At 39.1% G+C, this 24605-nt stretch overlaps 2 protein-coding genes across 6 annotated transcripts in view; both read left to right on the top strand.

Moving 5' to 3' along the window:
- Positions 1 to 24605, top strand: part of gpcpd1 (glycerophosphocholine phosphodiesterase 1) — a 259347-nt gene that overhangs the window by 229809 nt on the left and 4933 nt on the right. Inside the window, exons 2-20 of one of the 5 annotated variants that reach the window (XM_018696226.2) lie at positions 15734 to 15770; positions 16027 to 16112; positions 16563 to 16653; positions 16814 to 16898; positions 18163 to 18238; positions 19106 to 19147; positions 19584 to 19707; positions 19964 to 20204; positions 20369 to 20531; positions 20704 to 20833; positions 21000 to 21054; positions 21145 to 21237; positions 21358 to 21435; positions 21962 to 22001; positions 22142 to 22200; positions 22475 to 22540; positions 22647 to 22783; positions 23160 to 23295; positions 24021 to 24181. In XM_018696226.2, coding sequence (XP_018551742.1) covers positions 16064 to 16112; positions 16563 to 16653; positions 16814 to 16898; positions 18163 to 18238; positions 19106 to 19147; positions 19584 to 19707; positions 19964 to 20204; positions 20369 to 20531; positions 20704 to 20833; positions 21000 to 21054; positions 21145 to 21237; positions 21358 to 21435; positions 21962 to 22001; positions 22142 to 22200; positions 22475 to 22540; positions 22647 to 22783; positions 23160 to 23295; positions 24021 to 24181 — 1826 coding nt within the window. In that variant the 5' untranslated portion in view covers positions 15734 to 15770; positions 16027 to 16063. Of the gene's footprint in view, positions 1 to 15411; positions 15779 to 15899; positions 15922 to 16026; positions 16113 to 16562; positions 16654 to 16813; positions 16899 to 18162; positions 18239 to 19105; positions 19148 to 19583; positions 19708 to 19963; positions 20205 to 20368; positions 20532 to 20703; positions 20834 to 20999; positions 21055 to 21144; positions 21238 to 21357; positions 21436 to 21961; positions 22002 to 22141; positions 22201 to 22474; positions 22541 to 22646; positions 22784 to 23159; positions 23296 to 24020; positions 24182 to 24605 lie in introns of those variants that run through there. The other 4 variants (XM_051071972.1, XM_018696225.2, XM_051071971.1 and 1 more) reach the window with 4 other exon arrangements.
- LOC108896941 (solute carrier family 23 member 1) lies at positions 4411 to 10361 on the top strand. Its single transcript, XM_018696266.2, has 12 exons — positions 4411 to 4633; positions 5299 to 5445; positions 5776 to 5933; positions 7083 to 7242; positions 7452 to 7633; positions 7900 to 8020; positions 8185 to 8341; positions 8424 to 8671; positions 8829 to 8993; positions 9083 to 9191; positions 9413 to 9508; positions 9709 to 10361. The coding sequence occupies exons 1-12, from the start codon at positions 4586 to 4588 to the stop codon at positions 9960 to 9962; spliced, it is 1845 nt and encodes a 614-aa protein (XP_018551782.1). The 5' UTR covers positions 4411 to 4585; the 3' UTR covers positions 9963 to 10361.

The following is a 24605-nucleotide window of genomic DNA, read 5'->3' on the forward strand; positions in this document are numbered from 1 at the left end:
ATTGGTCACCACACATCTGAGGATGTTTACAAACCTTTTGTGCCAAACCTCTGCAGCGAATGAAAATTTAATGGGCCAGTGCTGCTGCATATGCTTCCCTCTCTTGGGTTTTCATCATTGCTATTGATTCTGATGTGTTCATGCAAACTAGCCCTATTACACAACTCAATCAGCCGGGCAGATCCACTATTGTGAAGATGAGATCGATACAAACTTCCCACAGAGGGCCATCAAACAGTTTATTAACGTGTGAGGCCAAGCTGAGAAGCGAATTCTAAAACCTTAATAATTTTCTATTGAACTGTATTATATGATGTGTGAGATCTTCTTCTTTTACGTATAAAGCTGAGGCACATGTCCCCTTTTCTAATATAAGAGACATTTAAAGGAACACACAAGTCTTCCCTTTTTCACTGTTTCAGTAAACCCTGACTTACTGCAGCTTTGTTAGCAGCACTATGCCAATATGACTCCAATATGTCACATGAAAGAGCGCACTAAACAGAAGACTCCTCCTTAGTCTGTTTGTTCTTAATAGTCACAGTAAACAAAAGCAGAAATTATGTTGTTTTAAAAATCCAGTTTTAGTTAAAACCCAGTTAGCTTTTCCATAAATCAAAATGCACATTTTAACGGCTAGTCTCTGACTGCACAGACAGACCTGTGTCTAGTTGAGTTTGAGACATTCTTTTTAAAGAGCTCCCTTAAATTGCAAATTACCACAGGCTTTCTGTGTCATTGATTTTTTTCCCCCACTAATTGCTGCTGAAGAAATGCACCCAAGACACAGACAGTCTGCTGGAGAGCTGCAGTTTACAGGTAATCTTTTCAGTGGTCTTGGTTTGTTTGGCTTTCCGTTTCCTCTTTGGGGAATATCTTGTGTTGCATAATTAGGACTTCAATTCTGGATTAAGGACTTGAAAACCACTCACAAAATGCCTGCAAGAACAATTTTATCTTCTTAGGCTGATGAGTAGGATTGTAAAACATTTCAGTATACTCTAAGTGGTGTCTTTTTTATCGCAGGAAAGTGTAGCAGTTTTGAAGAAAACATGTAAAAATGTATAAGCTGTGGTTACAAAGGAAGAATGATTTATAGAATTATCACTGCTCCCTAGGATACAATAGACAGAATGATGTAATATCTTAATAATCTAAGTCTCTTATATTAACATGATATTAAAGATGACTGATGCTGCCTTGAAGCATCTTTCCTGCTGTGACCTTCAGCTCTTTGGTTAAATTGACACTGATGTTAAGCATTCTTCACAGGGGTGATAACATCAACTGGTATAGATTCAGGACTGAGACAGCAGCAGGAGAGAATTGGATTATTTTGTCTCAATTCTCCCTCAGGTTTAAAGGTTGTCAAGTGTAAAGCTGTGTTTTTTTTGTTTTTGTTTTTTTTTTTTTAATTGACCCTTAGACCGAGCCTCAAAGTTGACCTCTTAGTGACATTCAGTGAGGCCTTTAGGTTTGAAAGGCAAACTTTGTCCTGGATTTGAATAGTAAATATAGTCATAAAATAATCACTTACATAACTTTCTGGATGTTGTTTGGTGTGTATGACCACTAAACCTGGATCGACTCCAAGTGGACATCTGACACAGTGTCTGTGGGGCAGACTGACTCCTAATATTCAAGGCACATAAGGGTTGCTGCCTCAGTTTGTGATCCATTTGTGTTCGCTTAAAAAAAAAAAAAAAAAAAAAAAAAAAAACACTGAAATGACAAAAATGAATTTAGAGATTGTGTATGTATTGGACGTGCATGGTTTCATATTTTGTATAGCTTTTATAAAATGGGCTAAACCTTAATTTATGTAGCACTTTTCACAAAGAGCCTCTTGCTTGGGTACAAAGGGAGTGATACAAAAAGGAAAGCAAAAGCATTTAAATAAATAACTAAAATCAGGACAAGAATTAGCATAAAAAAGGCTGTGAAACATTTCAGATTCTAATTTTCATTACAAGGATTCTGTTTCTTTTTGTAATGAAAATCTACAGAGGAAGTTTAATGTTTAAATCAATAGCACTGAGCCTTCCTCTCTGCAACAACACACACACTGGTGTCAAGATCAATGGCAGTTTGGGAACAAAGTTGTGTTTATTCTCTCCCTGACTCACTTCTGAATGGATTGGTGCTGACACTTGTTTGGTTTGAAAAGGTCTGGGTTCTCTGTTGGACACAAGTATTAGCTATTCAGCCTTTAATCTAATTTTACTCAGCTTGAGGAGTTGGGGCAAGAAACACATGCATGTTTGATGTAAAACTTGCAGATCCTCCTCAGACGGAGTCAGTCTCTACTGGCCCATCTGAAGGAAAGCATGAATGCCTCACTGCTCACTTATCAGTCCTACAGAGATGCATGAGAAGTGATAACATTAAAGTAACATGATGTCCATGGAACAGTAACAGCATGGTAACCTCCCTACTAAGTAGATAAACATGTACACGCCCTTTTAAACCTTTGTTTTCAAGAACCATTTCATCTTTGCTGGGCCAGCATCTAAAAAGTTCTCTCATACACATTTGAAAATATGCAAGTTATGAAACATGCTACTCTTAATATTTCACACAAGAATGAACAGATACATACTGCCATGTGTTGCTACAAAGAGTTTCCATGAAGATGTGGAGTCTTGGTGGGAACTACTTGTTTCCTCAGGTGCTACTGAGAGACAATGGCTTGTTGCCGCATGGACAAATATTTCATCTGCTGCAATGTCTGCTGACTGAATCTTCTTTGCTGCTTTTAACCACTGTGTTTACATCTCTGCCTCCTACCTTTCCCCATCAGAATGTGTCAGAATGAGTCTGTACAACTGTGTAAAATGTATTTACACATGTACAACATGAATCTTAGTCATACTACTGTTATCTGAAGAGCAAATGTAATGTGGCTGCATCACCACAGCTGTCATACTTTAAATAATAAAATATCACACAGCACATGATGATGCGTGTTTGTTTGGTGCAGCGCTGCTGGTGATGTGTGACATTTCCTGAGGGGGAATTACTGGGAAGAAGGGGGGGGGGCAGTATGTTTTATAAGCACTGTGTCACTTGTGGCTGTATTCTTTTTATTTTTTTCATGTACAGTCTGCAATGAGTGGGAACAATCTCCTGCAAAATACAAACAGCATTACTAATTAAGGAGTACACTCCTGTGTTTTAATGAGCTGAAAACTGAGTAAAATCTCAAAACAGAATACTGCTTTTCCCCAGAGGTTGCCTGAATTGCCTCTCTAAACTCAAAACATGAAAAATTAACCTGCCTGGTAATAAGTCATAAAAATGATAAAGAGGCATTATCTATTAAAAATGTCGCAGGGAGTTAATGATGTGCTAGATCCTGGCTGATGACATTAAAGTTTGGTGTTCTGTAAAGAGCGTCTTTTAGAAAATAAATTACTCCCTAAGTGTTGTGCCTAACTACACTTTGCAAATGAACCAGTACATATTAACATTATTAGAAAAATAAAGAATATTTCAAAGTGCAAAGTGCTTCCCTGTGTTGCTGTTGATTATTCCTCCATGCCCAGTTTAAATCAGTTCCTCTCTACTTTGAGGCTAATAAGTGGTGTGTCTGTTTGACTTTTATATTGTTTTATCCTGCAGTGCTGTTTCTACTTTCTTTAATTCAACTTAGTGAGAATAGAGGAGATACTGTGCACGTCCTCTTGATGGATTTTGCAGACATGAGCCTTGGGGAGCAAGTGACTCTGGGTTACTATGACCTGATATCAAACACCACACAGAAACCCAAAGACAAGTGATGAGGGGAAGCACGACAGCTGACTGTGTCGCTGTCCTATCGGTGTTAGGATCCGTTCTGCTATAAAACCAGAGACTGGAGCATATTTTTACACGCTTAATTTCCCAGGATGCTCTGCTGCACCTGCCTTGACACATTTATCAGCATCAAACAGAGAGATAATATCAACTCCTTCTCCCCCTCTAAGTGAAGGAAGCATCATCTCTTTGAAGGCCTAAGTCTCTTTATCTAACAATCTTCCCAATTTTGTCCTGTCAGCTGACTGTGACAGTTTGAGGTGAGCGCTTAAACGCTCACTGTGATCAAACAAGCCATCAAGCTGAAACTGTCAGTGTTCTTTCCAAGCATTTAGTTAAGAGCTTCCTACTTTCCTAATTTCTTCAACATGAATTGAATAAATTAAAGTAATAAGCAGCCTGTTGTTGTATATAACATACCTTTTTTCACTTCTAGATCCATTATGAAATATCTATCCCGCCATTCACTTATCTTATCAATCATCAAACTGACTTTACAAACTGACTTTGTGAATGATTAGTGTGCAAAGGTGGACACATCACATTTACAGCACAAGCTGTATTATCATGTTTACAGCACAAGACATTCCGGCCAGTTAAAGATGTCATCACTTCACCTTCCTACCTCATTTAGTAATGTGGGAGAAATTTCTGATTGAACTGAAGATAACTCCTTCCTCCTCCTCTGACTCCGCATTGGTGGCCGTCTTTAGTTCTCAAATCACCAGAACTCAGAAGAACTCAGCCTCAGGAAACCAGTGCCTAGTTTTTATGTTACACTGTTGTCACAATGGCTTCAGGGAAGGAAAACAGTGGACTGGACAATCTGGCATTTGATGTGAGTATAATGACTTATTCATGTAAAATATACTCAATTCAGGCATTCTTTTTAAAGGATGTCAGCATCACCAGGCACTGGTAAGCATTCAGACAAAACATTGTCTGTGATTTCGTATTGTGTTAAATAGTAAGGATTGCACTGTACCAAGTCCTAATTAGTGCTGGTTCTTAGTGGGCAAAGGTTTGGACATATGAGAGTAATTTGGGTTGAAAGTTTCTAAAAGTTGTGCAACTTCTGAAGAAATTCTCATGATCACACAGCCCAGCCCACACACAGCACACACACATCACAATATATCTTATTATTACATGTTTTGAGTAGGCTTGTAAAGCTCTATATTTTTCTTTCTTTCTTTCTTTCTATCTTTTTTTTTTTTTGCTTTAGAGTTTTCCACATTTCAACCATTAGAGAGACACAATGTCAAGAAATGTCTATCTGCCATCTATGTTGTCTACCCACCTGAACTATCTTGTTGTTTCAGTGGACTTCCAAGTAATTCACTATTAAATATATATGAACTGTTGGTGTGTACCAGTCATAAAAATCACCTGAGAACAAGTTATTCTGTTGTGTCTTAACTTAAGTCTTAAGGCTTTTGTTATCTATTTGTTATCTATTTGTGTCTATGTGTGGATCTGAATGTTTTCTAAATGACTTGGCAGATGGATGAACAAATCAATGATCAACCCAGAGAAAAGGTGGGTAAGACAGATGGGAGCAGCTGTGTAACAGAGGATGACAGAAACAAACCGACCTATTGTGTAACCGATGTTCCTCCCTGGTACCTTTGTATTTTTCTGGCCATTCAGGTGAGTGTAACCCTGCCACTGTTGATACTAGCATGCAGATTAAGTTTTTAACTTGTGACATGATGTCTTTGAATGTCTTTTGGATTTCCTGGTTACTGTCACTGTTTATTCCACAGAGAAATGTTAAAAATATTAAAAATAGTTAAGTTAAAAATATCTGCTCCTTTCAGCATGCAAACATAATTATTGCAACACTGCAAAAGCATATCATACCTACCAGTGACTCTAAATGTGGTATGGACCAGTAATCTTAATGTGTGTGATATTTGTGGTGGCATCATCAATGCCATCAGCTCATTACTGTCACTGCTGCTCTCCTGTCCTCTGCAGCATTACCTGACAGCATTTGGTGGGATCATCTCCATCCCTCTCATTCTCTCCGAGGGGCTGTGTCTGCAACATGACAGCCTGACCCAGAGTCGCCTCATTAATACTATTTTCTTCGTCTCTGGCCTGTGCACCCTGCTACAGGTCACCTTCGGTGTCAGGTCATAATGATGCTACTTGTTCATTACACCATTCACCATGCTGTATGGAAATATTGGCAAGACTGTTGGGATGAACTCTGTTTACATACATTAATTTAGACCCAAACTGGGACCCTTCCTTACTCTTACACTTTATTTTATCATTTCATAGAAATATTTTATTGAAGGTGCAATAGTCAAGATTTTTTTGTATGAGTAATTAATTAAGTGACTGTATTTAATGTGAATGAGCTAACAGTGACTGACCCATAGATATATCCCCCAACTCTGTAGCTTTGTAGCTTCTTTTAGCTCATTATTTTTGGTTTAATGTCACATTTACGGATGAGTTCAGTTTCACCAGTTTTATCAGCTTGTTTTCAAGCAGCAGTATGCAGCCACTTTTGGCAAAAAACCTGTCCAGCGCCAAACAACAAACAAATGACATTAGCTGACTAGAAATTCTCACAAATCCAAGCTAGCAGCTGAAGAGCCAGATATTTTTCCTCAGCAGTTGGCAGAGACCAATGCAGACCTGAAAGAAGAGTGAATACATGGGCTTACAGGTAGACCAAAACACATATCCAAATTAATGCCGACCTTGCTTCATGTCTAAATAGGCAAGTGTCTGTTAACATGTTAGCAACTCTTCAAGGTAATATATCAAGGCAGTGTGTTCTTTAGCTTGTTTTGAAATTGCCTAAAAATTCAATAATGCAGCTTCAAGTTGGTGAACTGAAAAATTCCATTACAATTTAGTAAAATAACTTAAACTAATAAGGCTTAAAATGTAATTCTACTATATATATATATATATATATATATATATACACACCACACACACATTTTGTTTTATTTTTTAACAAAGAATCAGCCACAGCTATACTTTTGGGTTTAGCAGTAATTAACAGATGTTAGCATGCTAGGGCACTAAATTAAGTTGTTGAATATGTATATATTATATCTGCTAAATGGCAGCATGTTAGCATTCTCAAAGCCTTTAATGGCCATGTTGTTGGATATACAGTTTTGGTTAACTCCAACAAAAGATTCAAGAACAAAAACTAAAAGTCTATCAAATACTGTTTACCTGCTTTGTTTTCAGATGGACTTGTGATTGATTGATTTGTTCTGGCAGAGATTTATTTCTGTTTATGTCACACTGTGTAGGCTTCCCATCCTACAGGGGGGTACATTTGCCTTGGTGACGCCTGCCATGGCCATGTTGTCCATGCCGGAATGGAAGTGCCCAGCTTGGACTCAGAACACCACTCTGGTCAACACCTCCTCACCTATCTTCATAGAAGTGTGGCAGTCACGCATTAGAATGGTGAGCCAACACAAACACTGTCCCTTCACAGCTTTGGATAAAAGCAAGTCAACAAAGGCCTGTGTAGAACTCATGATTAATTCAGTGAACTCATGTGGTTTCCACTCTGGGAGGTAACCAATCATGTTTACAGTAGTCTTATCACCCAGCCAAAGAAAGAGTGCTGATGTCAATGCTAATGATGTCCATTATTATGTTCCTGTCCATAGCTGCAGGGCTCTATCATGGTGGCCTCTCTCCTCCAGATCCTGGTCGGTTTTTCTGGCCTCATCGGTTTCCTCATGCGCTTCATTGGACCGTTAACCATTGCCCCCACTGTCTCCCTCATAGGCCTGTCACTGTACGAGTCAGCCGGAGCCAAGACAGGCAGCCACTGGGGCATCTCTGCTATGTATGTAACCACTTGCTGTCATGGTAAATGCCTCTTTGCTTGGATGGGAAGGAAACATTTTTACTTTGTGAACAAGAACACCTTCTCTTTTAGGAGGTCACAGTCTTAAATTACACAAACTAAATTCTGCCTGGTAAACTGTAGCCAAAACAAGACACAGATTTTCCTGCAGTGGAGATGGTGTCATCACTGGCCTGTTTCGAGTATAAGATCAATCACAAATTTGCACATCATTATGCTAATGACAGTTCCTCTCATACATGCAGGACCACAGTGCTGATCATCCTGTTCTCCCAGTATCTCCGTCGCATACCAATCCCTGTTCCTTCATACAGCAAAACCAAGAAACTGCACGTCTCGAAGTTCTACATCTTCCAGATAATGCCTGTATGTTCTTTGGAAAGTCACTACTCTTTCTTATTGCTCCAATACTGAGAGATAAAGTGAGAGCTAATCACTTGTACAGGTTTAGACTCTAAAACTTTAAGTTACTGACAGCAACACCGACACTGAAAACACTGACACTGATACTAATATTAGATGTTGATTAGATTCTGCTGGGCATTGCGGTCTCATGGTTAGTCTGCTACCTCCTCACCATCTATGATGTCCTACCATCTGATCCAGCTCAATATGGCTACCTGGCCCGCACTGATGTGAAGGGAAATGTGGTGAACGAAGCTTCCTGGTTCACATTTCCTTATCCAGGTAAGTTCACAAGAAAACATGACACTGCTGAAAAATGTTTTTATAGATTCTTCACCAATCACTAATTTGACTCCCCATTCAGGTCAGTGGGGGGTGCCAACTGTGAGCCTGGCAGGTGTGTTTGGCATGATGGCGGGAATAATATGCTCTATATCAGAGTCTGTGGGCGACTACCATTCATGCGCCAAGCTCTCAGGGGCACCTCCTCCCCCCAAGCACGCCATCAGCCGGGGCGTTGAAGGGCTGGGCTCTTTGTTGGCAGGGGCTTTTGGCACAGGCAATGGCACTACCTCATTTAGTGAGAATGTGGCAGCTCTCGGTATTACCAAGGTACAGCGCACAAAACAATATTGACTGCAACCAATGTCCAACTCCAGAGTTTACCATTCAGAATACCAAACATTGTAAAATTACATACAATCTGTCACTTTCACTCACATGTCAAATGAGCAGTACAATCTATACCATAGTTTTTGCGTGACAACAGGTGGGTAGTCGAACGGTGATTCTCCTAAGTGGAATTTTCATGATTTTGATGGGCATGCTGGGTAAAATTGGAGCTGTTTTCACAACCATCCCCACCCCTGTGATTGGAGGGATGTTCCTGATCATGTTTGGAGTCATAACTGCAGCTGGAATATCTAATCTGCAGGTAAAGAACAACGTGACATTTTCTTTCTTTTTTTTCAGTTCCCAAATGCTATTTTGCTGATTGTTTTTCTGACATGTCTCATATTACAGTCCACAGACATGAACTCCTCCAGGAATATCTTTGTTTTTGGTTTTTCCATGTTCTGTGCACTCGTCATTCCACACTGGATCTTGGAGAATCCTGGTTTTATAGCAACAGGTATTATTGACAAGACAATGTCATTACTTTTTAACAGCTTTCACCTTAACTACTATAAGCTGACATTGAACTATTATGCTGTCATTTTGAAAAAAAAAACAAACAAACTGAAGTTGCATTCAGTTTCTTAACTTGATCAGAGCAGTAAGTGATGTATATCAGTCTTAAGATGTTTTGACTGTATCACACTGACACTTTCTCATCCTTGGTGTGTGACTCAGGTGTGAAAGAGCTGGACCAAGTGCTGCACATATTGCTGACCACCCATATGTTCGTGGGAGGTTTCCTTGGCTTCTTCCTCGATAACACAGTTCCTGGTAAGCTGAAGCAAAAGGTTGTCACTGAATCACACTGCTTTCAATTCATATGTTCATACTTACAGCAGTTCCATGTAGCCTCTGGGCATGCCATTCATTATGTAAATCACAGATTTTACAGTCTGTGAATATAAACTATGTGTGTCATTATAAAGACAAATGTGGTCTATTCTTCTAACAGTCTTTCTGATACCATTCAGGGACTAAACGTGAGCGTGGCCTCTTAGAGTGGAGCAAAGTGCATATAGAGGACTCTGGCAACACCTTGGGAACTGAGGAGGTGTATGACCTCCCCTTTGGCATAACCTCTTGCCTCTCATCCCAGGCTTGGGTTCGCTACATCCCTTTCTGCCCATGGAGGGGCCAGAAATCTCAGCACAAGTCTGACGACAACATGTCACAGAGCCATGGAAATGAGCACAACACAGGGGTCATTGATGAAATAGCACTATAATGTCTAAAGCAGAGGTTGTTATATAATTTATTAAAACAACTTGCACTTTTTGCTGTTTCTTACCACTCTGGAGCCACAGAAATATTGTCAAGACTTTCATGGCTTTGATCTTTATGCTATATATCTCTGGCTGCTTCTTAAAATTGAATAATATTCTGGCAAAATATAATCTTGGTCATTTTCTCTTTCTAAAATTAAGTTAATCTCTTTTTTTAGTCCTACAGTTTTTTTGGTTTTTTTTGTAGAAAAACTGTCAATACTGTGGTAAATGTTAACATGGAAATTGTATTTTCACCATGTGAGACTTATTACACTGAGAGAGAAATAAAAATATCTGAGTGTGAACTTTAGCACTCACATCCTGTCAACACCAATTAAAAGGGAAATATTGAACGATCAGAGTGCTACCACGTTCCACCATTACTCAGGATTCTTCCAATAACTCACAGCTGATCACACATAAGAGACAGAAAACTAGAATAATGTGCTCTTCATTCTCCTCTTTCAAAGGAAATTAAATTTAGCCTTTGGGTAAATTTATTATCACACAGCCCTATCTCCACACAGATCCAGACAGCCGCTTAAAAACCCACAGAAGCAACCCTCGAGCTGTTATTGTGTTTCCTTTTGCAAAAGCAAACAGAGATAACACATCTACTCAATCTTTCTCTTTGCTTTTCATGCCTTCATTTCTTTCTCTCTCTTTTCATTTCCTCTGTCTAACCAGCTTTGATAGGCAGGTGGGATATGGTGTAATGCTTTGATCTGTGGAGCCATCAGTTTTCCCTGAAGCCCATTTTGTCCACCAGTCAATGGTTGGCTGCACATTCTAATGTTATTTCAGGACGGTACAATAGTCCAGGGTACTGAGTGTGAGTTGCAACCTAAAAATCTCATATTTTCTGTGGATTTCTTTTTTTTATGCCTCAATGAGAACACATTACAGAATATTTAATTTTGTGAGGTGGTGTTCTGGAAAGGAATTTCACACCGTAATTCACACAAGGGTTTTATGTAACGCTGTGCCAGCAATCTGCATTTCAATGGAAAATGATCATGATAACTCAGCAATTCGCTGCTCATCAGGGATGGCTTCAAATTTACCAGCACTATTTTTTTTTTTCCTGTCTGAGACTCTAGTCTTGAGAAATTGCTTTTATTTTCTTTTTGAACTCTACAGTATATCATCCGTCCTCTCAGCTTTCAGGCACTTTATGGGATCTATTATAAGCTCTTGAAAGCTTTCAACTGCCAAGTTTATCTTTCTGACATACATATTATTGCTAATGGAGTTAGGAGATCAGGGAGAGAGACAAACAGAAAAAATGACAGAGAGAAAAGGAGAGAGTGATATTGTATATTCATGACCGGTAGATGGGACCATAATGCTGGGAAATGTGCTCCACACACTCCCGATGATTCATTCATTCAAACACAAGCAGGGTAAATAAAAACTATTCAGTGAATACACACATATGTAAATATATTCTAAGTGTGCCCATATTCATTCATATGACTGATCTCTATTTGAAATCTACAAGGATATGTTATGTAGTGTCTTAATATTTCTTCCTTGCCTTGTGGGCTACAATTCCAATATTAACTCCTGTTTTTCTGCTCTTAGCATTGTATTTTAGCGTCACAAGAATAAAATATGCTGTTGATTTTAACTCTTAGCTTAACATTAAGAGAATATCCATATGTTCCTATTCAGTACAAGAGTTATCTCATGCCCTCACACAGCAGCAACTTGTTACAATAACAATAGTAGATTATTACAGTATAAGTCAGGTTAAGCCTTGGGCTCTTTTAGAGGGCAATAAGAGTCAGGTCTGTTCAATTCCTAAATTCAGTGGCAGATATAGTTTATGATTCTTCAGTATTCAGAAATACTGAATGAATCAGCCCACTGAGAAGGAGTCTGCAGTGACTTTTAATTCATTTCATCATTTTATCCTCTGCTTTAGCTTTAACTGTTATGTGTCAGTGTCCAGTGTTTCATTCCTTTTTTTTAAATTATGGGAATAATGTCATTCTCTGTTAATTATTCATGAAAACATCCCATCCTGTAGCATCCCAGATACGCAGCTGGGTGATCCTCACCTCCAACAAAATATGCCACATTGTGGCTCCAACCATGTGCCCAACATCATGGCTGCTACCTCCTGTACTAGTGCTTTTTCAATGATGAGAAAGTACATAAGATTTCCAGCCTATGGTTAGCTAAAACATATCTTGTTTAAAGAATATACCAATTGCAGTTGAGTAAGTTAGATCTGTGTTCTTCATGAAATATGCAAAAAAAAAAAAAAAAAAAAAAGCAAAATTATGGTATTAAGATCAGTAGCACTGAGAATAACTTGCAACTATGTAGCAACTATGATTTACTACACTAGGCATACTTTTTTCGTTTAGCCACCAGTTGTAGAGTCAGCTATAATTGTGGTAATTTGGCTTCAGCTTCAAGGACATTTTACTCCATAATTAATCTAATACAATGACAGAAACATGTGTAGAGAAAAACCCACATGTAAATGAATGAGCTTAGCAGGTTGTAACTGATAAAAGTAGTCTGTGATGAGCACACCAGTGGGTGCTGAGAAATCACCTTAAATATTCATAGTGCTGTGGTCTCTCTTCACTCATCATGATTTCTCTCTGTTTCCTTTACTGTGACATCAAGTCCTCACATCTCTCTCTCTCGCTCTGTTCTCCTTCTTGCCATCTCATGCCACTTTTCGGCACTGATCCACCATTAGAGACACCAGAGAAATCGGTGCCAAATCAACACTCTGGCAGCAAGTTAGCTCTCCAAACTTTTCATTCTTAACACATCCAGATCAGAGATTTTAAGGACTTTCTCAGGTCAGATAGATAATTCTCTCCCAGCTCAAGACCTGCACCTGCCTCATCATCACAGCGGGGTCCCTTTGGTGTTCATTATCAAAGCCAGAGAAGAAATGAAGACAGCCTGCTTTAAGGAGCTGCTCATCCCAAAATGAAAAGTCTCATCATTCTCGTTGCACTCATTAGTACTCCCCTGTATCTGCCCTCATCCAAAACAAGAGGGATTCTGTAATTCCTGATTACGGGGATGACTGAAATGAGGGATTGCACTTGTAAGGAAGCTTTAGTCCTGCTGGTGTGTTTTCTGAGCATGTGTGCTTTGCTTGTAATTTTACTGCAATGTTTCTCCTCCTTTGTCCCCCTCTGGCACAGTGTAGTATTTTCATTTGAACACTGGAGGGGGCTACAGGCTTAACTTTGGTCTTGAGTCTGGAGGCTGTATGCATAGTAATCATAAGTATCATGCTTATGATTCAAAAGGTAGTTCAGTCTTTAATGGTATCATTCACAAATATGGTTAAGAGTTATTTCACAACATTTTGACCAAAATGTATTTCTTACTTTATTTACAGACCAACCATATTTAAAGGGATATTGATAATTAAACTAAGAATAAACAGGGACATTTGCACTAATGTACTAATATGTTCTTATGATTTGTCATCAAAAAAATGCTTTTTACTCTTGTGAAATTCAAATGTTTCTGCGCTGTAACTGTGTAATGTGTGTATAATTTAAAACACTTAGTTTGGGTCTATTATTGTAGCGCCATCCATGCCTTGGTTAACTCAGAATATGTAAGGTCAAGTAGCACTGGAGTCACACTAAATTTAAAATATCATAGATCATAGTAATTAGACTGTTCCTTCATTCAGTAACAGAATACACACTAATCAGATCTAGCTGACAAGAGAGACAGTTGGGTGACCAGAGTATGCCTCATTAGCTACCCAGTGTCTGAGCAAGGCACTCAATACCTATCTTCATAGAGTAGTTCAGAGCTCAAGTTTGTGGTTTTGGACAGCTGGGAAGTGTAGCAAAAATGACATCATCCCGATGCAGAATTAATCACATCCATCAGCCTCTGAGTCAAAGCTGTTCATAAATTAACCATGTCCTTTGAATTACGCATTTCTAGGAGAAATATTAATATCTATCCTTAGGCGACGTTTCTCATGATAAAACCTGAACTTCCAGTTAGATGATTTTATCTTAGGGATTGTGAAGTGGGAGTGTTGACGGTATTTAAACTCATTGGTGCATATGAACCTGAAAGGGGATATTTGCGGTTAAAGGCCACGTCACCTGATCACTGTCTGTCCCCGCGAGCCAGTAAGTGAAAAATGATCATTTGTCCTTGACCCGCCAGCGACAAACAGCTGACTTACGTTATCACATTTCAGTTATACAAGAAAACACTTTCGCAGAAAAGTCCTTCTGTTCCACGCAGTGTCATTCTCTTTAACGCTTTAACGTTGCTGCAGAGTTTCCGTGTCCTGGCCGTGGCAAACATAAACAAACTCCTGATGCCGCATTGTGTACACCCCGTAAACTTCTACGCCGTAGGTAACACGATGGAAATCAGATTTTTCTCTCGTAATATTTCGTCATTTACTCGTAAATAAAACAACATTGATTTAGTAACGAAAGTTATAACTTTTATATACATATTTAATAAATATTTACATTTTTGCTCCAGAAATTTACATCGAATCACAATGTATTGTAGTAAGAGATTGGAAAAGAAAAAAAAAATGTTTACGGCTAATAAGTCGTAAAACGCCAAAAGTCCTTAAGTGTGTCGCCTTTATTTTTTTTCCTAACATCTTGGTAGCAAAGGGTATGACTTTAGCGTTTGTTTATTGCTTTCACTTGCGCAGAGCACGCAATTGCAGCGTTTCCAAATGTACATTAATGCATCATAGCAGACAGACCCCAAATCCGGAGTAGGGCGGAATGAACCAGCTTTGTAAAGTAGCCAGCGGAAGTTAGAACACACCGCGAAATATGGAAATAACACCGTCAAAATAAAAGTGGCACATGTCCGTAAGAATGGGTTTAACATTTCATCTGGAGGAATTGTATCTGAGAGACACGGGGGATTTTCAAGATTCAGTATAATTGTATATAATCATAGAATGTAAATTTCTCCCGACGGCTTTAAATCCCACCAAATTCCCAGAAATATTGCGAACCTGTAAACTGAAACCAAGACATCATTGCAGGCTACGGTAGTGAGATTGTATTGCCTCGGCACTCTTCATATACAGTCTATGATTGTAATAGGCTGTCAGAGTTTACCCAGTGTTCTCTGCCAGCTTCATGTCATCGGGATATTTTTTCTCAGTATTAGCAAATAAGCTATTTTGATCTGATAAATACTCCCAACAGCGAGCTTTGTGTTGCGTTACAGTATTTGAAAATACACGGGAGTTCTCGTTACATTAATATATATGGAAGAATTTCCACTCACAACTGCTTCATTGTTTATTCCAGTTCCTTCTTTGAATAATTTGGTTTACTATATAACAGGTCTACATCGAAGCGCGTCAGTAAACGTTTTACTTTGAAAGTATATACCGGAAGTCTTATACTTTCTTTTTGGTTAACTTGACAGTCGCGTAGCTTATAACAGTTTTCGCTTTGTTTAGTCTCATCTGTCCTAGCTAGGTCAGTTGACGTTTAATACTCGGATTATATCTTTTCTGGTGGGGAGTTTCGGCAGTTTTGTAATTACTGCATTACACCAGACGTTCTTTTTGTGCTCCTTCTGGGTTTTTTTTTTAGTTTAAGCTAGTATCGATTCGCTGTTTCATAAACAGGGCAGCGATGGCTAACGGTGGACCGGCGAGTCAGGTTTGTTTTCGCTCAGACCGATGCCTCTCAGCGGGATAGACAGATGATTTCGCTGTGATATTCTGTCTTCCGAGGCTGCCAAGAGCTGACACATATCCGCCAAAAGTAAGAAGGTAGTTAACTTAGATGTTGTTTTGTTTATGTATTGGTGTTCTCCGCTTCACCGGTTGGTACCTAGCTAGTCACTTAGCGCCGAGTTATTCGAGTTAGCAACTGTTAGGATGACTGAACTACTACTCAAGTGATGTTTTCTATGGTAAAAAACAAAAAAACAAAAAAAAAAACAAAAAACACACACACACACAGTGCATTGCTTATCAGGTTTAAGAACGTGTAATTAAAACCCTTTACTTTCTTGCAGCTTGTTTCTACCGCCAATCTTTGTACCTGTGTCAACTATGGAGACCACTCAGGTGACTCTGGCTGTCAGAGGAGAAACGTCCCCAGGTATGCCTGTTAGACTTGACTGTAGACACAAGTAAAGATAAGGGGGTCGACACACAGCATGGTGTTTGACATTAGACATTGTCATTTGCTTGTCTTCACAGATATCTAGTTGTAAAGTGTTTTTTGTTATCAAAAGATCACTCTATCTATCCCCAAATGTTGAAGTCATTATTTGAGCTATATGTGTGCACAAACATCTTCCTCATAGTTTAGTGAGTTCCTGGAAGAAATTGAGGATGTGAAAATTCGGGAATTGCCACGTTTGCACACATTTAGGCTGTAACATGTTAAATGACTTGTGGCCCTTGTTAGCATTTCCTTGTTTAAGGAGACATTGCAAACGTGTTTAAATCAAAATATTGTCAAGGTATGCTATAAAAATTTGCCGTAATTGTATTTTTTCTGCTGTTGAAGTTATAGCAGCTAACAGGTCAGTTTTAACATTTCTAGGTGAGGTGATTGCTGTTGTTGGCAGCTGTGAAGCCCTGGGATGCTGGAGCCATCAAAAAGCTGTGACATTACATCCTGATGGCAATGATGGGTAGGTTAAACTTTGGTGCAATGCCTCACTGATTTAAAGTCATGCTTTTAAAACATGACAGTGTGTGTTTTTTCTGTACCAGATTACTTACAAGTGGTGGTCTGCTTTTTTTGCATTTAGCTTTTTTTAAAATACAATGTGTATGTTGATTCCCTGACAGAAATACATGGACTACAACAATCACTGTACCAAAAGGAGTTGTTTCCAAGTACCGCTATTTCAAAGGCTACTTTCTGGAGTCAAAGGTGAGCAGAGTCTCCTGTCTGTAAAATGGCATAGCTTTAGACATTGCAGATTTATTAGCTCATAGTTGTCAAAGATAATCTTTTGAAAGCTGTATTGGCTAACACTGTGAAAGATGAATATTGTTCAATTCAATGTTACTGTAAATGTCAAAGTATTGTTACATGTTTTGCGCTGTGATGATTTCAGCTTTTTGTTTTCTGTCAGTTGGTACCTTTCCTCTTATAGCTCATCGGCATGCAGGGGAGAAAAAGGTCGTCCTGGCTCTTTTTTGTTGCACTGAAAGTGTGTGTTAGAGAGCATTACATTTGCCACATTTTAAGCTAGGACCACTCATAAGACTTGTTTGTCTACATCATTGTTTACGTCCTTAGAAACAGCCTTGGGTTAGTGTTGTAGAATAACCAGATCCAGACAAACTGCCAACTGGCTTGCTCTAATCTAAACACATCTAAACACGTGAGCCTTGCCTTAGCCTCCTGTAAGAGCGTCTATCTATAGACACACACAGATAAGTCAGGGATCAAATGTCCCTGAAAATAAAGAGACAAGAAAATGTGTATCTATTTCTCTCTTAGTATTCTCTCTTGGTTTTCCAGGGGTGTGAACTCCAGGGTTGGAGCTCACATTGTGTGAGACTAAAGGCCTGTTCTAACTTAACTTCCTCTTGTGTTTGTGAGATGCCTCATTATGTAAATTGTATAAGCTCAAAGTTCCCATGAGCTGAAACGTGCCCTTTGCTTACAATAGCTGACGCAAGGTTAAAGAGGTTTAACATTTCTCTTTGTGGCTAGTCATGCAATCTGAGTCATCATGTTTTAATAAAAAAAAAAAAAGAAATTACTGTATCAGCAAACCTTTTTTAAAAATACACAACTCATGTACCATGTTTTTCATAATTGAGCAGTGTAACTGAGCAGTGTTGGATACCGTTTCCCCCATGGAATATTGTATTCAACTCTATTATGATCTAATTAAAGGGAAGATATCTAAAAGAGTTGCTACACCCATATCATTGCTATAATGAATCATGGCTTTATTACAGATAAAGAGATCAGCTTAATGTGTTTTATTCTTCACTAACAAATCCACTTTTCAGATTTCAACCCATGGTGGCTGACTGCCCTAGATGGGGATTGGTGACTATACCGGCTCTAATTCCTTTCTCACACTCTGGTCCAAAGGCAGCTTTGAGACTAGACTGAAAAGTAGTACAATGTATCTGATTTGAAAACCCTAACATTGTGCCAAACATTGGAATTGCAGAGTGCAGGTGGCCCCTGTCAAGTGATAGTCAATATGTGGGAGACCCATCATCACCCCCGCACGATGTGCCCCACAGGTATAGAACAACAAAAAATGGTGCTTAGTGTGGTTGGGTTTGGTAAAGTGTGTCATACTCAAACCCCCTCCCATCCCCTCCCCTAGCACTACATGTAAAAGGTGCCCATCGACAGTAACGTAGAGTCAGTTCTTACTCTTTCTTCTTCTGATAAATCTGACCTTGGGTTTGTTATTTTGGGTAACATTAAATTAAAATTAAAATACAGCGACCTGACTGCAGTGTTTCCTCCCCAGACACAGTCTGTAATTTACTAGTAGCCTCTGTAATGGATTTCGTGTGTGTATTCTTTTGGCAAAGATCAGGGATCACTTGCTGGAATAATCTATAGCCATAGAGGAAGCACTGCAGTGCAGTATATGTCATGACCTGATATGGTAGTCCTCTCTCTCTAGTTAAACTCCCATTGTGTTTGCCTAACACAGACAAAGCTCATTCAGAATGAGCTTTATAGGAAGAATAGTTGAAGCCATGGCCACACCCTGCTTGATGTCCTCTTTCACCTCAGCCTGTCACTCCACCTATTTTTTTTTCTCCACTTTCTTCACATCCTACTTAATGCTTTCCCCACTAGAATAAGAATTTATTACAAATATGAAGTTTATGTTTGTATTCAACCCTGAAGTCAACCCTGCTACATTAACCCTAATGATATGCTCAAACAAATGTATCTTATTGCTGAGTGGATTCTCTTGAATTTGAGGCAAATCAAATTCAGAGCAAACCAATGGCAGGTTAAATTTGGCATTTGGTTTAAGAGTTCAAAATTAGCAAAAGACTGGGAATGCTCTGTTTTGATCTGTCCTCAATTTATGTACTGCTAAGATTTTTCTGTCCTGTTACTAATGTCTTTTTCCTTTTTTGCAGCATTGCACCAGAATATTGATGATGGACATTTTGGAATTAACAGTAAGTTTTTTTTTGTTTTGTTTTGTTTTGTTTTTTTTTTTTTTTTTTTTTTTTTGGGGGGGGGGGGTACTAACACAACTGTAACTAAGGAACTCTGCTTTAATTACTTTATATAGGTTTACACTACTTATACACTCCATCAGATACAAGTAATGCCTCTTTAATGCACTACATATATAAAAAACACTATAATGCTTACTGATGTGCCCAATCCTTCAGGATAACTGAAATCCCCTTAGACCACATTTTTGTCACTTCCTGTGTTTTGTACTGCAGAGGTTTTGAGGTCGTTCATTACATCAGAACAAAACAATTGTTTCCTCGCTGCTTTTGTTGCTGCCACTAGCTGTCTGGTTGCTATTCACAGGACACAAAGAGAATATACATTGTCATCAAATTCAAATGCTTCCTGCCTGCGTCCCTCTCTTTTCTACAGATGGGGTGAATTGTGTTGACTCTGGGTGGCTCACATGCCAGACAGAGATTCGCCTGCGTCTGCACTATTCTAAGACGTCTCCGGTGTCCATCACTAAGAAGAAATTCAAGAAGTCTCGCTTCAGGTAGGGGTGACACCAAGGCTGATTTCAACACCAGCCAGAGAAAGTTCTACTTGAAAGCAACATGAGATGGATCGTTACAGTGCTACTATTACCCTACCTGCCTGTTACCAAAGAGTAACTCAAGTCCTGCATACATAATTATAGTAAGAAAAGCAAGTAGAACACAATGCAACAATAGTGCACTTTCTTCTGTAAATGTGTGTCGCTCAATATGACTATCTGTTTATTTACTCTGTATTTTCCCTACTCATTTCAGGATCAAGCTGACATTAGAGGGCATTGAAGAGGAGGAAGATGATGATGAAGATGTGCCCAGTCCTTCATCTTGGAACAAGATCACCACCACCCTGGAAATCAGTATGATCAGTGCCAATGGCTATAAGTCGCGTCACTCACAGCCAGAGTGTGGGTACGCCCTGGAGCCCTCCCAGTGGACTGAGTACAGTATCCACACCATGGACCCAGACAACCTAGAGCTCACCTTTGAGTTCTTTGAGGTAATAACTCATGGAATGCTGCCTCTGAAATACCAGTAAACCCATTTCCAAAAAAAGATACAAATCTGTATTCTTAATAAGTGAAAAAGGAAGAAATCAGTCATCACATTTAGATTTATGTGGTTTCATTTGATCATAATTGTACCTCATTTGTTTGTTTACAGGAGGATCTGAGTGAGCATGTTGTTCAGGGGGATGCTCATCCAGGACATGTAGGCACAGCTTGTCTCCTCTCCTCCTCTTTTGTGGAGAGCGGCAAAGACAATGGAGTAGTCACGCTTCCCATAATGGGTCGAAATTCCAGACAGACCATTGGGAAAGTTAGAGGTAAGATATTGTACAAAAGAATTCCACGCTGGTTGACAATAATCTAAGTGAAAGCAAAGTAAAGGGAGAAGCTGCACATCCTGTTTGGAAGATATTTATCTTCTTCTGTTGGACTTCACACATTGTACATGGAAAAACCTGGTTGTTACTGTAATTTGTTACTCTGTTTTAGTGGATTACTTGGTGATTCGGCCAATTCAGGGGCTGCAGTGTGACATGAGCTCCTCATTCACCAAGTATTGGAAGAAAAGAAGTGCTCTGAATGTGGGTCACAGAGGAGCTGGCAGCACACATGCAGCCAAGTGAGTCATAACAACAGTCTTTGACTGAGATAGAGTAGTGTGCTTTGCAAATAGAATATGAAATTTAAAAAAATATTAGTGAATAGCACAACAGTTTGTGTGTCAATATCACACACCTACATCCACTCCCTTTAAACAAAATTGTTTTTTCATTTGTATTTTACAGGCACCACAGAGTCAGGGAGAACACAATAGCCTCATTCAAAAGTGCTGCCAAACATGTAAGTTACTCAGATGATTTTTTTTCATGAGTAAACATTACCCTTAAATGTGACTTCTGCCTCATCTGTGTTTTATTTGTGTACATGCAGGGTGCAGCCTATGTAGAGTTTGATGTTCACCTTTCCAAGGATGCTGTTCCTATTGTATACCATGATCTGACATGCTGCATATCTACCAAGAAGGTAAATTTAAGGCCTGTTGTGCTTGATGCCCGACATATAGAAGTGACTCCCAGGAAAGTGGTAAACATAAACAAATGTGCATCACAACATTTAATGTAATTCTTTTTATCCCTCTGACAGAAAAATGACAAGACTTCGCTGGAGCTCATTGAGGTGCCAGTCAAAGACTTGACATTTGATCAGCTGCAGCTTCTGAAGGTAAAAACCTGGAATGATGGCCAAAACTGTGCAAATTTTAAGTTGTATTTGCCTAGTTAAAGACAAATACATGGAAATAAATCTTTGCTGCTCTTTAGATAATCATTACAGCCATGGGGCTGGTAATAGTCACAAGAGTCAACATGTCTGTAGATTAGGGCCCTACAATTGGGAAATTTGCATCTTCCAGATGAATTAAATGACAAAATGAACAGCAAGCAAATCTTTGTCTAGAAATTAGTTGTAGTTGCACAGTCACAAAGAGCAGTTTCATAACAGTGTCTTTATTTAGCTAATGCAAAATGTCAGGCATTACTTCTTCCACTTAACTCCTTTAATAATACCTTGAATCAAATTAAACACTTGAAACTAGCCCAACCCTAACCTGTCATACCCAAGTGATGAGGGAAACAAAAGCAGATTCATTTATGACAGAACCGGTCCCTGTGACCTATAGACATGCTTGAACAAGGAAGAGAATGTGTCTTACTGAGAAGTTTGTGTATGCTTATGTTTTGTTGCACAGCTGGCCCATGTTACCGCAATGAAAGAAAACGATAACAAAGGTATGCATCTACTAGAAATGTTTAGTTTTTTCTAAAGACCTGTATGCCCTCATCTTGCATATCAGCAAAATGCCTTTGTATGTATAACAAGCTCCGCAGATAATGTGCATGAGCAGTCTTCTGTTCTGTTTGTTGTTCAGATCTTCTGGACGATGAAGATGAAATTGATGAGCATCAGCCATTCCCCTCACTCTCACAGGTAAAATACTTTATGGTGATCATTATTATTAAATAACTTGTCTAATAAGCTGTTCCCCTTAATTTCACACATAGTTAGATGAACAGTGAAACTAGGAGCTCCCTGGAACACCCAGATTTAATGACACTGTTGCTGTGCATTACCTGTTAAATAACTAGCTGTTTATCAGTCTATCAAATGTTTCCTGCTTCTCTTCTTTGTGTTGTATTTTTCACTGTATTTTGTCATGTCACAATAACATCAATGAGTAACCTTTTTCACGCCTCTTTTGCAGATCTTTCATGCTATTCCTGAGCATGTGGGTTTCAACATTGAGCTCAAATGGATCTGCCAGATGAAGGTGATTAACAGTGGACTGTAGCAATTACTTTGATTTAATAAGATTATTGTGAAATCATATATTCTTTTCATAATAAATTGATTTGATTATTGCTTTGTGTTGCCAGGATGGGTCATGGGATGGCAACCTGTCGTCCTACTTCAACATGAATACCTTCCTCGACACTGTCCTGTCTTGTGTTCTGCAGAAAGGTGGCAAAAGACGCATCGTCTTTTCTTGCTTTGACCCGGATATTTGCACCATGTAAGCACAATTGCCCTTACGTGGCAATGAAGTTAATGACTTGTATTTATTTGCATTTATTTTAATTTAATTAGATTTTTAAAAATAGTATACTAATGCTGGGTCAGTGTGCCTAACTCAGTTTCCCTCTCCACCGTTAAAATGTTTCAGACAAACAATGGTAGAATGTCTTCTGAAAAAGTTTCAGTTTAGATAAAGACATTTGAAACTATCTAAGTCATCTCAGAATGTGAACATCCTTAAAAGATTCCTGTTCTTTACAAATCAGTTTTGAAGAAAAGCCAAGTTAGCCAGTGAACAGATGCTACGTCTCCAGGATGTAGTTATATATAGCTTCCATCCCACAGCTCCTGACATTTTTTCATGTTTTTCTCAGGGTGCGGCATAAGCAGAACAAGTACCCCATCCTCTTCCTTACTCAGGGAATCTCAGACAGGTATCCTGAACTGATGGACATCCGCTGCCAGACCACCCAGATAGCCATAAGTTTCGCCCAGAGCGAGAATATTCTGGTGAGCTGGTGAAATAGTTATCATGATGTATCCACTGATTTTCCAGACTTTCTATAACTTCCACATAAGCATTTAATGCAAATGTAGTGTGGTGTCAATAGATGGTCTAAGCAAACGTGATGATTTGGACTGACAATCCAATAAGAAAATGTGATTTAGGATATGAAACTTTCTCTTCATCCTTAGCAGCTAAATCAAAAAGCCTTGAGTGCTGCGCTAGTTTTAGTGCACAAATTTTGATTGTTATTGTTCAGTTGTAATCAAATTCCTATTTCTAAAAGTAGCAGGATTTGTACGTCGAAAGGATATTTCACCTGTATTGGAATAAGCTGCACCCTCTCTTAACTGAGCAATGCTGCAGTGCCCCCATGCAAAGGACCTGCAGAAATATGCCGCCACCCTCAACAGCAGTAACAGCAGTCCACATACCAAACAAGTCAGACAGCATAGAGCTGTGTCATCTGTTTCTAAGAAATCACAAGTGGTTTTAGCAAGGAAAAAATGAACTCCAGACAGTTTCAACAGCATAATCTGACAATATCACTTGTTTTGTTGAAGCCATATTTGGAGCTGAATTAGCGTACTTACCATGTGTTATGAGAACTGTACCACTGTATAAGTCAACACGAGAGTGAGTAGATAAGTGAATTTTATTTGGAGATGAACTTGAAAAAATTAAGCAAGGCCACTTTTTTCTCACTGGACTTCTTTGGCTGCTCCTGCAGGGAATCAGTGCCCATACTGAGGAGCTGCTGAAGAATCTTACCTTCATTGCGGATGCCCAGTCTAAAGGCCTGGTGGTGTTCAGCTGGGGAGATGACAACAATGACCATGAGAACAGACGGACGCTGAGAGAGCAGGGTATTGATGGGCTGATCTATGATAGGTAGGTTAAAATACAACATGCTTATTTGTGGCAGCCTTGCAGCTTCTGAAGACCTCCGTGCTTGTAGTGTAAACTAGAAACACACAGAGCCAAACACGGATCACCATGTACTGTACACCCAGTGTTCATATGTAGGGTAAAGTGGCATTATGTAGCACAAACTTCTCCAGTCAAAAGTGAGATTATTTTGAACCCTTTGTTTTGTTCTTCTAATAAAAACACACTGTAGTATATTTTCACATTGATAAATCTTCTCATAATTGTGTTTTCAGCTACAATCTCTGGCTGCTATTCAACATCCTGTACTGCAAACTGCACAGTACACCCTGTCCTGTTGTCTGTGTTCAGTCTGAAGCCACCACTGGGTTACTGAGCAGGGCTTTTGATTTCATAAATTTGATTACTGCATTCACAGTGCTGCTCC

Source organism: Lates calcarifer, linkage group LG7_1 (genome assembly GCF_001640805.2).
Source record: "Lates calcarifer isolate ASB-BC8 linkage group LG7_1, TLL_Latcal_v3, whole genome shotgun sequence".
NCBI classification, from domain to species: domain Eukaryota; kingdom Metazoa; phylum Chordata; class Actinopteri; family Centropomidae; genus Lates; species Lates calcarifer.

Excerpts from the sequence above, each read along its gene's own strand:
- LOC108896941 (XM_018696266.2), top strand. The coding sequence starts at position 4,586 with ATGGCTTCAGGGAAGGAAAACAGTGGACTGGACAATCTGGCATTTGAT. Across the intron at positions 7,243-7,451 it reads GGCAGTCACGCATTAGAATG|CTGCAGGGCTCTATCATGGT; the intron begins GTGAGCCAACAC and ends TCCTGTCCATAG. Across the intron at positions 8,021-8,184 it reads ACATCTTCCAGATAATGCCT|ATTCTGCTGGGCATTGCGGT; the intron begins GTATGTTCTTTG and ends GATGTTGATTAG.